The sequence below is a fragment of the Apis cerana genome, linkage group LG11, assembly GCF_029169275.1.
Source record: "Apis cerana isolate GH-2021 linkage group LG11, AcerK_1.0, whole genome shotgun sequence".
Taxonomy (NCBI): Eukaryota; Metazoa; Arthropoda; class Insecta; order Hymenoptera; family Apidae; genus Apis; species Apis cerana.
This window is the reverse complement of record NC_083862.1, coordinates 3,003,842-3,022,235: the sequence shown is the minus strand read 5'-3', so window position 1 is coordinate 3,022,235 and position 18,394 is coordinate 3,003,842. Positions and strand designations below refer to the sequence as shown.

The following is an 18,394-nucleotide window of genomic DNA, read 5'->3' as shown; positions in this document are numbered from 1 at the left end:
CGTCACGCTCATTCACGTTCACTCGATGCATGCATGCGAATGGATTTCAGCGCGAATCATCCTTTCCCCTCGTCATGTTTCTTTTCTTCTTCATTCTCGTTCAAAGGAAGCGTGGTACACGCGTCAATTTTGTTTCTGAACACGCGAATTCTTCGAGTCGAGACGTGCGGCGCCATCTTTGCCCCTTGAGTAGGCAACCGGACAGCACGATTGAATTTATTTATAAAAAATAAATTCTTATTCGAATAATTATTTAAATAACAATGTGATCGAAAGATGAATTAATAAATTAATATTTATTTGGTATTTATTAGATATTGATTATTTAATTTTTTCACTAAAAAAGAAAATATAAAAATAATGAAGATTTTTACGGTAATTTTAAGTGAAAATTGTATTTTTATTTTTTTATCTTCTATTATCATTTGAGATAATCAAATATTTATTAATAAATAGATCATTTGTAAATTATCTATTTCATAAAATTTTTAGAATATATTTGCAAAGCTTTGCAACATTTTTATTTCAAATGAATTTATTTCTTTATTTGAAATAATTATTTATTTATTTATTTGTTAATTTTATTTCAAAAAGTATTCGATATTGTCAAGTATCCATTTTTACAATATTTTATTTTAATAATTTTTCCTTTTTGAGAAAATATAGCAAAACTAGATATTCATTCTTTGAACATTTTTACAATTTATGTTTTACAATTTTGCAATATTTGATCAAGAACATAGAATGTTATTTAAAAAAAAATAATAAAAATAGATATTTAGACACCCGGTTGCCTATAGTAGGGCCAACCCATTAAGGCCAAAAATTGTTAATATTTTTAAAATCATAATTATGAAGAGAAATTTAAAATATTTACTTTTTTAAAGTCATCTTTTCTTCTTTTTGAAAAAATTAACAATGTTACAAAATTTTAAAAAATTGAATTATTTATGAATTATTTATAAATTGAATTATGGATGATAAAGTTATATTTCTAATAAAATTTAAATCAAATATTTTTTGTTTCTCTATTTCATATAGAGAATTCTCATATAATATTTATTATTACTATATTTGTTTAAAAAAATTTGATTAGAAATATTTCAAAATGCAACATTTTACTACAATAAAACTACTGATCAAAAAATATAAGCATTTATATTTATTTCTACATGTCTAGTGAATGTTAAGTAATCATACATATAAAAATTGCATTCTTACACTACTTGGTCCTTAATGGGTTAATACAATCCTCTTTATTTAAAATGTCTATAATTCTAAACATGTATAAATTTCCTATTAAAAGAACAAAAAAGAAAAAAGAGAAAAAAACAAATTACGTTTAAATTTAAAAGAGCACAATAAGATTATTAAAAAATTACAAATTAATTACCTCAAAGAACAAACAAATTTTAAACAAGAACGAAAGACAGTTTAAGTAAAGAGGACAAAATATCGATTAATCTGAGTTGTTTTTTTAAGCGAAACGCGAGCTATCTGAACGCAAATCTCTCAATGTGCGATCCAAGTGTAATTACTAGTATTTTTGGTGAGTCATAACGTATCGAATTAGTTGCAAAATAACAAATCATTCCTATGCAGGTGTCACTGTACTATGGGCCTTTGTGATCCATGACTGATGGTAGTAGCAGTAATGGCAGAGCGCTGTGAGCCAAAATAAAAACAGAGTATTTTCCAAACAAGATCGAGGTGATTTTTGGGATTAGTATATCGGTATATGAAATGGAGTATGTTTGATCGCAAAGAAGCATGCATAAATGATTGAGATGAGATATACGAGATATGTGAGATATTGGAAAGAGTAATAGAAGGAAAAATGGAAGGATTTTTCATTTGCGGAATTTGTGTTCGAAAATTTTTATAAAAGTGAGGATATCAATAGATTGGTGCATACGAAATATTTTTTCGAATAAAGTTTTTTAAGCATTTGTTACCATAATAAATATAATTTTTACGGTTCCTTTCAAAAATAATTTATTCATTTTATTCGATAACAATTGACGACAGCGCAATAACAATGCCTTATTTTGTAATTAGCATATCAAAATTTGAAAAAATAGCTTTTTATATACACCAATCTATTAAAACAAATCGTGTAAAAATTACTTTCAATGTAATAAAATATTTTGAAAAAAGTATTGAGAAAACAACGTACAGACTGTTCTAGATAAAAACCAGAAACTCTGCCAACAATATTTAGAAGTTCATTCTGAGAAAATTAATTATATATACCAATCTGAAATATTAGAAGAAATGATACAAATAATCCAATATATTCAAGCTACTCAATTTTTAACGATAATCATTTATTTCAAACTCATATTTCACGTTGATTTAAAATCTCTACAAAAAAATTCAAAAAATTCACAAAGAATAAGATATCGTTAGATTTTCATTATTTTCCATCGATTAAAAAAAATCTCAATGAAAAATGATAAATATTTCCAATATTAGTCACTGCAAACGTAAAACTTAATTTCAAATAAACAAATACCAAAAATATACCAATTTATTAATCCATTTATATTCATATTTTGTATCATTTCAACTTTCTCTACATCTCGAGAATTTCGCTCAAAATAATCTTCATTTTTATCCGAAACATCCTCTCTCTCTCTCCTCCATGCTCCATTCACACCGTTCGAATAAAAGCACCAATATCGGAGGCAAAAAAGTGACGATATCGAAAGACACGATACGCGTCAATTTAATTACAAAAGTTTCGATTTCTTCGAATTACATCGATGCCGATGTCTCGCGATGATCGAACGAAGCTACGATGAATCAGTGGGAGGCGAAACGTAACGAGACACGACGTAGCCGAAGGTGGAACATCGTGAAGGTGAAACATTTCGAAGTCGGTTAGACGGGAGAAACGGACTTCGATATAGAGGAAGCGAGTGACGCCGGTCTTTCAACAAAGGAGTCAAGCTCGACGCGTGTATCGTAATGGAAAACTAGAGCGAGCTTCTTGCGTGCGAGGCAAAGGAACGCTGCTTTTATATCGGGTGTTCGAACATTGCGATCCTCGACATTTTATTTCACATTTCATGACGTGGAGAAATTATAGACGAGATCTTTTTTTTTCGATTACTGCAATTTATATTTAGGGATGATTCTTTAACTAGAAATAGAAAGTTAAGAATAAAAAGGCGTTATTACGCAACGATTAAATGTTGATGGAATTTTAATTGTCGTTAACTGGAAATTTTTTTATTCTTCGTCTTATTTTGATTTCAAGAATCATGTCATATTGATTTTTGACGAGATTATATAGCTGAATTAATAGCTGAATAATAAGAAACATACTCTAAAGACTCAAATATATTATAATTTATTTATAAAGGCTGATTTAAAATTCTCGAAATCAAATAATTTAAATAATTAAAATATTTTAAACTTAGGAGAATATTGTGATACGAAGAGTTTCAAATTTTAATTCATCTGTAAAAAATGTCATTTTATGGAAAAATACCATTAAAAAACTAACACGATGATTCATTCTTAAGTAAGGAAAAACCAGATATGAATCTATCAGATCATCTTTAACGTTTCAATAATTAACTGTGATTAAATTTAAACGAGCAATTTGTGTTGAATTCTTTCCAACATCTGTATACATTTTTGGCGAAGAAACCACACGATGCATATCTATTCTAGATGACGTAAGATTTTACACAACGGTCTTACGTAAAAATCTCGAGGAAATGATCAATTTTTAGGAAAATATGCAAAGTAATCTACTTAGAAAACCAACTTTTGTCGAAGACTAACCCAGAAGAAATGAAAGTAACGTTATAAAATATATATATTTTGTCTTGTATCCAAGACAATTCATTTCTATGTAAATGCTGCTCCCACAATTGAAGCACAAAATGATAGTGAAACGACAAACGGTAAATGGAACACCCTGTATCGCGGAGACGGTATTTATATGCATATGAGAATAATCAACAGTCGCTTCGTTCCCATTTGGCGAGAGGAATTTCAATGGGACAAACGTTCCGGCTACTTTGTACCATCGACGTCGAGGCACAACTATCTCAACCTTAGGCTCTAATTTCCAAAGGATCGGCTATACCGAGATTCTATAATAGTTTAACAATAGACGTCCCTATTAATAACGATCTTCGTTTCAAACATGGTAGTTTCTATGTAGCCAACGATTTATCGATGAAACGGTTCGATTGATACCTTCTGCTCGAGTAATTGGTATCTAAGAACGATTCGACAAAAAAAATGTAACGTGTCTTATAAATATTATATATATGATTTTGTTCGCGTTATAAACGTATTTTATATAAACGATGTGTCTGTAAGTGTCTAAATAATGATCTTTTTAAATATTGAATCAACAAGAACAAGTGGACACGAGCTCCTTTAGAAATTTAAATAACAGATGAAATAATCTTCAAGACTAATAACAAATGTTTATTTCGGACAAACTTTAGAAAAGATGTTCAATAGACGAATCCATAAAATCTCTTTAATTAATTGATATAAGTAAACACGACCTAGATCGATTAAAGATCCAATTTATCTCGAAGCAAAGAATTAAATAAATAAATTTTAAATGAGTCTGGAATCTTTGATATTAGTAAGATTTATGTTATAAATAATATTCCCCTCCTCCTCCTTCCTCCAGAAATGAATATATCAGCTATTACGTAATTTAATTTGAAATTTAATCAAACCATATTAAAAATTGGAAAAATTTTAAATCATTATGAAGATAGTGATTTTTCGAGTTAATGAATGGAATCTCAAAACGCTATTTTTCATTCGTCCCAAATTCGTTATATAAAGAATAATTTTTAATCGTCTCCATTCTTGTTATCGATTCCTTACGCTTTGTTTCTGAAAAAACGAAAGTAACAAATGGTAACGTATCTATTTCTAGGGAAAATATAAAAATCACTAGATCGTAGATAATTATTATCTCTTAAACACTACGAACATTTTGAATCTTTATATCATTTAATTTTAATTGACAAAATTTCTATATGAAATAATTCAAATTTCACTTTACGCATGAAATTGAAATTGTCAGACAAATTCACTCAATTTCGAAAGTAATAGAAATAATAAATATAAATAGAATTATATCAACATAGAAGAAAATATTACAATAATAATACTCATAATGCTTCTCATTATTTAATCTTACAGTCTGAAGAGACATTTCCGAGGAATAAAGCCAAAAATTCAATTTTTTAATTCTCGATTTCGAAATTTCGATAGAATAAATAACGAGACCAGTTTCAACATTAAATAAGCTTAAATATCAGCTTCGAACTCTCCACTTTCTCGCTTCGTGGCCAATGTGTCGGCTCAGATCAGTGCGAATCGCTCGGCGATCCATGAATCATCGGCCGGTCTCCAAGAAACGAACCGGTCGCCCGAGGACACTTATTGATTTAACGGATGGCAATTGCTCGAGAAGCCTCTTCGGCCGTAACGCCAGAGAGATCTCGAGCCCCTCTTCACGGATGCTCTTGAATCTCGAGGGCTCGAACCAAGCCGAAACTATACCACGTCACGATATCGTAATCGCACCCTGAATGCAACGCGTTAATTCGCCTTTGGATAGGCGAGATTAACCGACAATCAGTTATAGGCGATATCCAATCTTCTCTTTTGGCGGGGAGCGTTGAATACGCGTTGAGAGAAGCGAAGAAAAGCGAAGCGCCATCTCTTTTCTGAAAAGAGTGGACGAATATGGATGGATGACTTTATCGGAACGAGTTATACATATAATTTATAGTATATGTTTAATATATATGAAGAGAATTATATAGAAATAAAGTGTTTTGATAAATATAAGATTGTTCGAGACTTGCAAAAAAAAAATATATCCTCCAAATTATTACTACTAATCTTTCTACCTTTCCAACTATAAAAATATCCTCTCTCTCGAGCAACAAGGCAAGGAAAAATATTTAAATCGGAAGAAACGTTACGAATAATTTCCATCAATCGCCACCATGATTGTGCAACGCATACGCGAGATATAAAGTGAAAAAATTATTTGACCGAGGTCGGGGCGCAGAAAAGAACAAGATTACAAGAGACAGATAGAGACTCTGTATCGAAGAATTCTCTTCCTTCCCGCCTGGATTCTATAATCGAGTTTCCACCGTCACTTTGCCTCTCGCATATCAACGTCCTCCAGCCCTCAATTATTCTTCCAAAGGCCAATTAACCGTGTTAAACGCGCCACTCGCTTCGATCGAGAGACGTTTCAATCTCTCTCTCTCTCTCTCTCTCTCTCTCTCTCTCTCTCTCTCTCTCTCTCTCTCTCTCTCTCTCTCTCTCTCTCTCTCTCGATCATTCAAGTTCACGAATAGAAAACAGAAATTCCAAGATACGATTTATCCAAGATGATAAAAGGAGGGATGAAGAAGAAGGGTAAGGGGGGTGGCACGAGGAGAGAAGGAAGGCTGAATCAGCGCCCGAGAGGAGGGTAATATAAAGGGGGGGGACGATCGAAGGATGGTGTCCCTGGACGATATCTAGAAAAATGAAATAACGAGACAAGAGGCGATGTTTCTGATCATGTTGGCGAGAGAAAGCGTGCTCGGAAGTGAAATTGCCAACAGAAATCCTGCGAGGATGGAATGAAGGATGTGGAAGAACGTGCGCGTGGCTGTGAGAGGAAGAGGAAACGAGGTGGATGAGAAGAAGTTTTGACGAGTACGATGATGATGATGATGAAGAAGAAGTAGAGTAAAAAGTAGGGCTCTTATTATTGATTGGATAACTTGAGTTTTGAATATCTGCAAATTTGGATTCGAGTAATTGAGTATTTGGCTGTGTGTGTTTGATCTTGAATTCGGATATTGAAAGAATCTTTTATTAAATATCATATTGAGAGAAGTCTCATTATTTAGATTGGTATGTTGAGTTATTTAAATTCTAATTTGAAATTATTTAATTTGAAGCTTGGATGGTTAAAATAACATTGAAAATTGATTTAGATTTATTGGAATTTCTGTAATAATAAAAGAAATTTTATTCTTAAATTAGATTTTCATTTTTCGTTCTTTCATTTTTGATCGTGATAGGAATTTCTTCGATATTCTACTAAAATATATTTCTCTTAAATTTTCTAATTCATTTAACGCGTAATTATTTTCCAATGAAATTTATCGGATTACTTGAACCTTATATCATGCAAATTCAAGTTTTAAGTTAAATTGAAAAATTCTCAACTTTATTTAAAATTTGTGAGAATATTTCATGTTATATAAGTGATGATTGATTATATATTTCAAGTCAAAAGTAAATATTAAAATGACATCAAGTTGCATGAAGTTCAAGTCATACTTAAAAATTATTTAAATATAAATTAATCGATGACTTGAACTTCACTTAAAATTTGATAAAATACCAAATTGAATAAATACCATAGATATTTAAATTAGTGAATTAATTTCAAATTACCTGATTTCTTAAATTGAAACAAAAAAAAATATAAGAGGCAGTTTGCAAATGTCTGTATTTTTCCATATAATATATATAAATTACAATGATTAGAGACTTAAATATTACAAATGTATACGAATGATGCAAGAGATAAAAAAATAATACATTGAAAATAGAAATTTATGCGTAATTACTTATACGTTTCATCTCGTTTTTCCATATCAAAAAAAAAAAAAAAGAGAAAAACTTGTATGATACGATTATAAAAATGATAAAAAAATTATCAATACTAGATCCAAATATCTAAATACCACAGATACACATTTCCAATCCAAATTCGATTACTCGGCTATCCGCACAATAAGAGCTCTAATAAATAAATAAAAAAAAAAAAAAGAGAGATAGAATCTCAATCCAAGATCAAAACGTTGAAAAAATATACAAGAGAAGGAAATAGAGCAGTCGTGATGGAGAAGAAGTAAAAAAGATTCGTGAAAATCGGAGAAAAATCTGAAAAAAACTAGCGTGTCCAATTCTATCAAGCATTATTATCAAGTAACTCCAAACCAACTGTATCAAAAAATAAAAGCGATCAAACAGATTACGAGGAAAAAGATTAAGGAGGAAAAGGAACAGAAAAGAAGAAAAAAATAACGGAAAAATTATAATGGAAAAAGAAAGGACGTGCTCGTAAGAACGACGAAGGTAGGAAGAATAATATCCGTAATAATAAACGGAATGGTCGAAGAAAAAAAGAAAAAAGTATTCGAGTATTAAAAAAGTATTCGGAGAAGAGTTAAAAAAGTAAGTAAGTAAGTAAGTAATGTGTTTTCGTTTGTTTTCTTTCTTTCTTTTTTTTTTTTTTTCTTTCTTTTGCGGGCATTAACTAGAGTCTTAAGTGAAAGTGAGTACATCATACGTCATGTCACCATAGCCCACGGTCGTCATCGTGACAACGGCCCACCAGAACGCGTCCGGAATGGACTTGAAGAACGAATTCTCGGAGCCGGCCTCCGCGAAGTATACCGCCGATGAGAATAGCACCACACCTGCAATGCAAGGAAGAAAACACCGGTTCAGTGGGTTTAACGCCCCCGGTGGCTCTGTACCTCATGTCCCCGTAGCCCACGGTCGTCATCGTGACCACCGCCCACCAGAACGCGTCCGGTATCGATTTGAAGAAGCTGTCTTGCGTGCCCGCCTCCGCGAAGTATACCGCCGACGAGAACAGCACCACACCTGAAACGCACACAAGAGGAACAGACGCTTCAAGACACGCTACTTTCCCGTCCACTATCCCTTAAGTCCGCTTAGCAGTCCTCTGGATCCGCATCGATTGGTTCGCCGTCCACTTCCGTCCACATATGATATATGAACCGATCTCCTCTCTCTGGGTGGATCAATTTGTGAATCGATTTTTTTCTTTTTTTTTTTTTTCTTTCCTCCTCTTTCCAGTTCGATCGAGAGTATGAATAATTTTTGGCGGGATCGAGAATGGTATTTTGATTTTGGAATAATCTTAGAAATTATTATATTTAAAGATATATTTATATAATGATGTAAATTTAATCGTTGAAAATGAAAATATTTATTTTAATTGAATTATGGTGAAAATATATAAATCAATCGATAAGTAAGTTATCTGTATTATTATCAAATTTCTAATTTAAAAATGATATTTGGAATATAATTTCATTAAAGAAAAAAATTTATTTTCGATCTCGATCTATATATCTGAATTTATAAATGTGAAGTTTTTAATATTTGTCTCAATTATCGTAATGTCGAAAAATCTTCGAGAGATATTTAGATTGTCTCAAAAGTTTTTTCGTTTCTTGTTGTATAAATCTATCTTTCTATATATTTTATCGTTTAATTTTATACATCTTATATATAATAAAAATCTAATTAATTTTCAATTTGTTAATTTTCAAACAGTTAGTTTATTTTGCTAAAAGGACAGAGATCAATTAATATTTTTAATATGTATTACGTGGAAATCAAAATTAAAAAAATCTCTCCAAAAACATTCCAAAATTTCAACCAAATGATACAGATATTAGCATACAGATATTAGCAAACTCAACATTTAAACTGTTTTCAGAATCAAAAATGATTTTTAATTAAATCCCTTGATTTAACAATATTTGGCGTTTTTGGGCAGTTTCTCGAGCCATAATTACCATTATATTATTATTTCGTGGGAAGAATGAAAAAAAGAAACAAAATTTTGAGACAACCGACATTTCCATGTTTGAAAAAAAAGAAGAAAAATCGGCGGAATTGAAACTCATCCCAGGGCCGAATTAAAAATCATTGGATCCAAGCGAGATCGTAAATCTCTTTACGGGAAGCCGGCCATCCGAAATTTTCTCGATGGAAAACTTGGTCAGCGGAAGCTGGAAAATATCGAGGGTGGTGTTTCCGGTTTTCGAACAATGCCAGCCAATAATAATTTTCCCGACTTCGAGAAACGCTGCCACTTTATTTTCACGATGGCGAGCCGATTAAATTGCAAATTTCCAATCCAAATTCGTCCTTGGAATTTCTTTCCCTTGCGTTAAAACTCGCCGCAGTAGTAAATAAACTAGGAAATCGGCCAAAGTTCCGCTGGATGAGGTAAACACGCTCGACACGAGAGGAGGAATATAACTGCATATACAAAAGTTTTCGCCACATTTGGAACACGGTCCATTGTTTGCGAATGGATGAAGGGTGGAACGATTGATCGTTATTCGATGTATAGAATAACAATATTGTTCTGTATTGATAAGTTGATAGATGTACAATAGATATAAATCTTTAGAAACTGCGGAAAGAGAAAGAATCGTTTAATAGATAGGTTCTTTCTCGCCATCCATTAGGATCATCTCCTGTGTGGAATTTTAATAAACGGAGGAAAAATAAAAGGGACGAAGAAATAGGTGGAAAGAGAGATTTAGTATTTAGTTTGGTGGAATTTCGACAATATCGCTGCAAACTTTCTTTTAAACGAGATTTCGATTACTTACTATTACTTTGTGTATTTTTTTCATAGAAATAAATAAAAACGTAATATTTTTTATCCTAAATTCAGTTAAAATTTATCAAAGATGTTACTGTCGAACAGATTAAGTTTGCGTTAGTTTAATTGATTCCTTCTAATTTTTCAAAAAAATTATTAAAATAAAAATGTTTATCGAGTAATAATTTATTGAAATGGAGAATAATTTTATACATTTGATTTTTATTTTTACGATAAATAAAATTATTATTATCCTCAACAAGTTTTTTAATACAAAGCAAAATATTTATATGATTGTAAATGTACATATATATATATTTTAATGAATTTGTTAACAAAGAAGCTCAAAGAAAATGCTTAAAGAGTAAAAAAAATAATCAAAATGCTTTGTGGATATAATAGCCATTATATAATGTAGAATGAATATTGAATCCTTTGCATATGTATAATTATTTTAAAGAAAGTTATTAGTTATAATTAAAAATATTACAAATAATTTGGGATAAATAAAAATCCGTTAAAATATTCCACAAAATGTAAAAATAAAAACAAACTTCGAATCAAAGAAATCTCGAATAGTTAATGAACTGAATATACATTATTTTTCTTTATTTTTATGAAATAATACAAAATCTAACTCAAACTTAATCTAACCTTTTAAATAAATGTTAAAAATTTAAAGTAACCTCTTCGATAAATTTCAGATACCGACAGAATTTAAGCTAATAGCGAAATTTTGAATCGAACCAGAGTCTGCAATACGATATTGTAAAAATTTATTAAAAATATACATTTACGTAAAAAAGAAAGAAAAAGAATTAAAACTAGAGATTTGAACTCACCGATGAATAGGAAAAAGATGAGTAAGCCGAGCTCCCTCATGGAGGCCTTGAGGGTACGGCCGAGGATCTGAAGGCCTTTACTATGCCTGGACAGCTTGAATATCCGGAACACCCTTACGAGCCTGATGACCCTGAGTATCGCCAGGGACATCGCCTGGTTCGTGCTCTTGTCCTGCGGGCTTACCGGCGCCTTTGGTAGGTCAAGCGTCTCCTCCTCCTCGGCCATCACTGTGCCGAGGGTGATGAAGTAAGGAATGATCGCGATGATGTCGATGAAGTTCATTACGTCACGGAAGAAGTTCAGTTTATTTGGACAGGCGAGGAAGCGCACCGATAACTCGAACGTGAACCAGATGATACAAATAGTCTCTATTAGGAAGAACGGGTCCGTGATATCCGGCACTTCGTCCTCCTCGATCTTCGTGCCGTTCGTGGTCGTGTTGAAGACCTTGTAGTGTTTGAACTCGGGCAGGGTCTCCAGGCAGAATATCACGATCGAGAGGAGGATCACGATCACGGATATTATGGCCACTACCCGGGCGCCTTGCGAGCTCTCCGGGTACTCGAACAGCAGCCAGACCTTCCTCTGCAACTCGTGCGACGGCAGCGGCTTCTCCTCCTCCTTGATGAACCCCTCGTCCTCCCTGCCGATTTAATCAGCGTTATCGTCCTTCGCCCCCTCATTTTTCCAACTGTTCTGACCGTTCTAACCGTAATTGGTAAATGGCGCGTTATTTGCACCCGGAGAACCTTGTTTTGTTGCGGTGAGTGATACAGGGTGTTTCGTTTGAAAGGAATAAATACTTGTTTCTCGTAAATATTTCCAGAGGATCTTTCTTTTTTTTTTGGAAAAGTTCAAGGGGGGTTTAGGTCAAGGAGAGAGATTAATTTAGAAGGAATAATTCTTCGAGTCGAGAATAAAAAATTTAATTTTTTTACTTTTTTTACTCTTGATTTTTTATTTGTTTTGAATCGTTTCTTGAATTTTGGTATATCGTACACCCTGTATAGTGTACGTTACTATTTTCTGCTCCGTTTGTCTTTTCCAAAGAAGAAGAAATGGACTGGAAGAGAGAACAAATTTCCAACCTCCTTCCCTTCCTTTTATTCCCGTGGTAACGAAAGTCGAATGAAACGAGATCATTGTATCTTTCCAGAAGCGAGAGATTGAATGTCTCTGAACAAACGAGCCAGCTGAATTCCGTTTAGAAGTCACTCGGGTTTTCCGACGATTTTTAAACCTTACATCGTGCAATATGTTTTTACACGTAGAAACAAAATTTTTTACATAATTTTACAAGAAAAAAAAAGAACGTAAACAGGAAAGTTTCAATCGCCTTGTTTTAATTGCTTTCATTTTTTGCGGATATTTGAACATATTTAAACATATTTATAGAAAATTTAAACGTACAAAAATGCACAGATGCAAAAAGAAATGTTCAAAATATAAACTACATATTTTAAATGATATTTTAAAATCGAAATTTTTCTTTCTTAAGTTCTACACTTCTTAAACGTATTTATAAATCGTTCACATTTTATTTAAAACATTCTTCAGAGATATTCGATATTTAAACAAGTCACCCAGTACATTTCTTATATTTCATCTTTTTCTTTTATTCTTTATCTTAAAACGTTCCCTACCATCCGCCAATATAAATAAATAAATAATAATCCTTCTCTGGAAAATATTTTCCAAAGATTCGAGTAGATTGATATAAACAAGTCACCCTGTACATCGTTTATATCTTCTTTATTTTTCATCTTAAAATATTCTCGTCAATAAGTAAACAGATAAATAAATGATTCTCGTCCAAAATATTATCCGGATAGATTCGGTCGGATCGACTCGAGAGTTAAAATATTTTCTATTCCCCCGTATAATATGAATAAATAAATCGACTCGATTCGTACCTGAATTTGTTGGTGGCCAGCTCGCCCAGCTCGTAGAACTTGATCTCCTCGGAGAAGACATCGAGAGGAACGTTGACCGGGCGACGGAGCCTGCCACCACTCTGGTAATAGTAAAGTATCGCGTCGAAGGAGGGCCGATTCCGATCGAAGAAGTACTCGTTGCGAAGCGGATCGAAGTATCGGATACGCCTATGCGGATCGCCAAGGAGCGTGTCCGGAAATTGATTCAGCGTACGCAGCTGCGTCTCAAACCGTAGCCCGCTCACCTGTCGAGATCACGTGAATCGAAGATTATTGGCACGATTATCATTACTTTGGTGTAATTTGGAGAATTCGAGATACTCGAATACTCGAATATTCGAAAATCGGTATCGAGTAATACGAGTAATTCGAATTTGCAAGAATCCGAAAGATTCGAGATTCTGTAAGTAATATTTTATAAGTGTTAAAAGATTAAGTATCGAGGGTTTGAACATTTATCTGAAAGGTATTAATTCTTGCTGTAAAAGATTCGGCATTGAAAAGTTGCAGTTATTGAAGAGGTTATTGATCACGTTACGAAAGTAGATACAAAAATTTTGCAGTTTTTTAACAGATACTGATTCTTATTGCAAGAGATTCGATAAATACCAAATTTTTGACGTTATTGCAAAAATTTAGAATATCCAAGAGTTACAGTTATCTAGAAGGCATCGATTCTTACTTTAATCAGACTTTTAAATTTATTTATATTTTTTGTTGAACGTAAAAACGTTTTTATTTTCATTTTTCTTCACACAACTTTTTACATGAGATTCATAAAAATAAAATCAAACATGATAAATTTTATATTTACGTATTTAATGAATAATAATTACTTTTTTTAAAATTATAATCTTTTATTATTACATTAATATTATTTACAATATTTTATATCATCTATTATTATTGATATTATTCACATGTTGAATTTCGTGATGTATCAAGAAAGATATTTTCCAGTTGAATATTTTATAATTATGTAAATCAATTTATTCATAATTTGAACTTCGTTTCAAGAATCAAGTTTTCGAATACTTAAGTGGAATTCTTATTAATCTGATTGTACAGATTTATATAAAGAGAGAAGAAATCGAATTCGAGTTAAAATCATTTTGAATATAAGTACTTTATAATTATTCTATTTTCATTCAACAGAGAAACGAGAATTTAATATATTCAGTAATTTATGATTTTTCTTTTATTATTGAATTTTGATTTTTCTTTTTTAAAAATACAACATTATTTCTTTTAATTAAAATTACGCTTTTATAAAAAAAATAGCATAATCGAGAAAGTCGATATTCAATTACAAAGATTATTTTTTATGATACTGATACATTTATTCCTGACATCTGTATCAATTTTCAGTTATATCGGTTTTATAGATAAAATTTCATACTTGATTGAATAATTTGCAATTTTGTATTACTCGGCATCTTTTGTTTCTGCATGATTTTTCTTTACTTTTAAAAACAGAATATACTCCCAAAAGATCATACCAGGCAGATATGATAGTTATCTATTTACTGCGTTATTTTTAAAATTCCTAAAGGAATAAATGACGAGTAAAATACGATATCATGGCAATCTTCATAGAACAAAAATAAAAACTAACACTAAAACACAAATTACTCAATTAACCGTGAAATTGTGATATGGGTGAAAATGAATACTCATGTCAAGAAAAAATGTATTATTAAATAAAAGAAATAAAAATTAAATAATTTTTTTTCTAAATTAAATAATCCCATGATTCTCGGTATTTTTTAAATAACTTCAGAAACTGTATATGTCGACAAAAAATTATATGATTAAAACAAATGTTTGATTATAATGTATCAGATGTAATTGATAAAAGTATTATCTTTGAAATATCTTCATAAAAATCGATATTTTTCTATCTATTTACTCTTTAAATCTGAATTATAATTAATCTGATATTATTGTGACATGACATCAGACATAATGTAACCAAACATAACGTAATTTTAACTTGTAAATAATAATAATAATAAACATCTCGCTCCTATTTTCTCAAATTGTCTCTTATTTTTTCATTCATCTCGTCCATTCCCACTCAGTTGTCGTATTCCTGTCATCATCGAATTGAAAATGTCGACAAAACATTAAAACGAGCACTTATGTTGCCAAAATCAAGGAAACTTGGAAATTCATATAATCTCATGAGAATCTCATATTTCCATTGATTGGACTCATAACGTACAAGATGTTAATACACTTACGTGAAATCTTTAAAGTCAAAAAAAAAAAAAAAACAAATACAAAAAATCAATCGAAATAAATAATCTTCTAATTTAATCTAACTTTTTCAATCAATCATCATTGCCAACTTTTTATATTTGTTTTTTTGATCTCTCAGAATCGAATGTATTAACACCCTGTAGAGGATTGTATTTCACTTTCGTATCGAAGCCAGATTCCAGATTGTACGATTTTAAACAACCACTCATCTCAAGGCAAACTATTCCAGGAGGAGGTTCACTGACCGAACGTATCTATTCGCTCTCGTAACATTCTTCGAAGATAGACTCCCACGCGAGCCGCACGCTCTTTCAGTCGCTATAAATATACCTTTGCACCGCGAGACTTCTTTATTAAAGTTTAACGAAATATCAATTGGAAATCGATCTCGTCTCGGATAGAGAACCGATTCGCACAACTTTGCTCTAAAATTTATTCCACTCAATGAGCGAGTATATTAAGTATATTGGAAAATTGGGAAATTGAGTGAACAGAAGTTATGAATAGATGGAGATTGCTTGCGGTGTCCCGTTACAGGGATCATCCGCTATACTTGGATCCGCTAAACAGTCGAATTTTGAGTGGTTGGATACTTATTCAATTCGGATCTAAGTATCTGAATACTTATAGAATTTTTATGATTTAAATATTCACGCATGATAGTGTTCTTCATTTACTGATGTCATTTACTGATGAAATTAATACGAAATATTTATTTTCATGTTTAATCTTTTTTCATCGATGACTAGAAAGGAAAATGAGATGTATGAAACGTCATGTGTGAATTAAAATATTTTTTAGATTAATTAGATTGCGAATTTTTGTGCAAAATCAAATTTTTATATACAGTAAGTAAGTAAAGAAATGAGAAAGAGTTTAAATTTAAATTTTTTTTATTCTCTAAATATTATGATCCCAGAATACATTTTTGTACGTTTAAATTTTGCACAAATGCATAAATATCCATTGATTATAAATGAAAAAAGTTTCAAATTCAACTGCAACTTACATAGAATCATAATTATATGGAAATTATAATATCGAATTTCTTTTTTTTTTTTTTTTTTTTACGTGATTTCAAAACTCAATAGATACTTAATAGATAACAGTTCTATTTGAATCTGGATATTCATATTCAAGTTACAATGAATATTGTACATATTCTATAAATGCAAAATTGACCTAATTGTGAAAGATTCATGTCCCTATTAATCTCTAACGAACCTGCAATTATAGAATAATCATGAATTATAAAGAAATATTACTGGAGCAGTGAGATCTTAATACTATTAATGGAGTTAAAAGTCTTCTCCAAAGAAATTCATAGGTAGAACGTTTTGCGATTATAATTAGCCAATGTGTCGAAATTTAACGCCAATTATGAAGAAACGCGGGCGCGAATGATCTATTTTGGGTGAAAAAGAACGATTTTTTTTTTCGATCCTAGTCGACGAAGCGGAAAACTAATAAACGAAACTGGGGTAATTGCGTCCCGCCATTAGAACGATTAAGAAGAAAAAGAAGGAGTATCGGTTATAACTGAAGCTGTTTCGTCGATAATGATGGTCAAAAGAGTGGAAGCATTGCAGGGAGACACCTTTGGCCGCTCAAGAATTAACGTCATAAAAGATAATGTTATAATGTTAATGTTGTAAAGGATAAATGTGTGTCGTGATGTCAAAAGTGTGCGTAACGTTTCGTTTAAATAAATCGAGTTTTGATGCTGGAATGCGGCGCACAATGGGTTGACAAACTAGTATAAACAAGAAAAGGACGTTGAGATGGAGTGAAAAAAATTGTACGATTATTTTTTTAATAAAAAGTTGTTTCGAGTACGTTTCTCGCGCGAAAAAGATGAAATGAAATTAATTTTTGAGATGTAAAAATTTTAAACTTTGAAATTTTTCGGTTTTTCTAAATATAAAATTAAAGATATTTGTCAACTTTCTAATTTAGATTTTCTTTAATCTTTTCTTTGTGTAAAATTATTTATGTAGAGAGAGACAAAATTGTTTCTTGGAAACAAAAATTAAATTATTATAAATCGTTGAAGACAAATTCACAAAATCGATGAGAATAGTAATTTTTAACTGGTTTGCTGCATCTCGAAGAATTTATTTTTAAATCTGAATCAAATTCAGATTATAATGGCTTATTATTTTTTTCATTATTAAAAATCATGAATGGACAAAAAAGAATTTTATTTCTACATTTCATTTCATTCAAGTTATTTAATTATTTATTTATTTTTGGCATTAATTGCTTTGAATTCAATAATCATGATATCTTCATCAAAATACATAATTTATGAAAATTGCATCACATATATTTATCTTAAAAAAAAAGAAAAAAATTTCACATTTAAATATTTTAAAATAGCAAAAAAAGAAAAAAGTTTTGAATATTGTATGTAAATAAAAAAAGAAGATTATCTTGCTACGATAATAGATCATAATACATTATTATTATTGCATGCAATAAAATTGTTACAGAACTAATTATATATTATAAAAGAAAATAGCACTAAAAGCTGTCAATGTTTCAGTTTATGATAAAAAATATTTCGTATCGCTAAAAAAATATTATTTTTAACGTCACTCTGTTGCAGAACTGAGAAAATAGATTTTTCAAATAAATAAATAGAAATCAATATTTTTATTTTTTCAAACACTACAGGATTTTATAAATAAATTTTTTTTTGAAATAATATATAATTTAACAAGTTAAATAGTATTTCAAAAATATAGGAAGAAAAGTTTAAAATATAAAAATAATATAGAAACTTTTTGAAACGAATATTTTACTGAAATACAAGAAAACAATGTTTCAAATAATAGTATCAACACTGGAATAGAATCTAATGTAACCAGTTTTTAATTGAATCGTACTATTGCATATATACAAA

At 30.8% G+C, this 18,394-nt stretch overlaps 1 protein-coding gene across 26 annotated transcripts in view; it reads right to left on the bottom strand.

Annotated features, from left to right (window-relative positions):
- Positions 1–18,394, bottom strand: part of LOC107997163 (potassium voltage-gated channel protein Shaker) — a 302,685-nt gene that overhangs the window by 13,904 nt on the left and 270,387 nt on the right. For 13 of the 26 annotated variants that reach the window (XM_062081426.1, XM_062081423.1, XM_062081424.1 and 10 more), the window contains 3 exons: positions 13,207–13,472; positions 11,293–11,936; positions 8,366–8,495 (listed from right to left, as the gene is read on the bottom strand). In XM_062081426.1, the coding sequence (XP_061937410.1) occupies positions 8,366–8,495; positions 11,293–11,936; positions 13,207–13,472 (1,040 nt within the window). Of the gene's footprint in view, positions 1–1,141; positions 1,666–8,358; positions 8,496–8,555; positions 8,686–11,292; positions 11,937–13,206; positions 13,473–18,394 lie in introns of those variants that run through there. The other 13 variants (XM_062081433.1, XM_062081431.1, XM_062081421.1 and 10 more) reach the window with 9 other exon arrangements.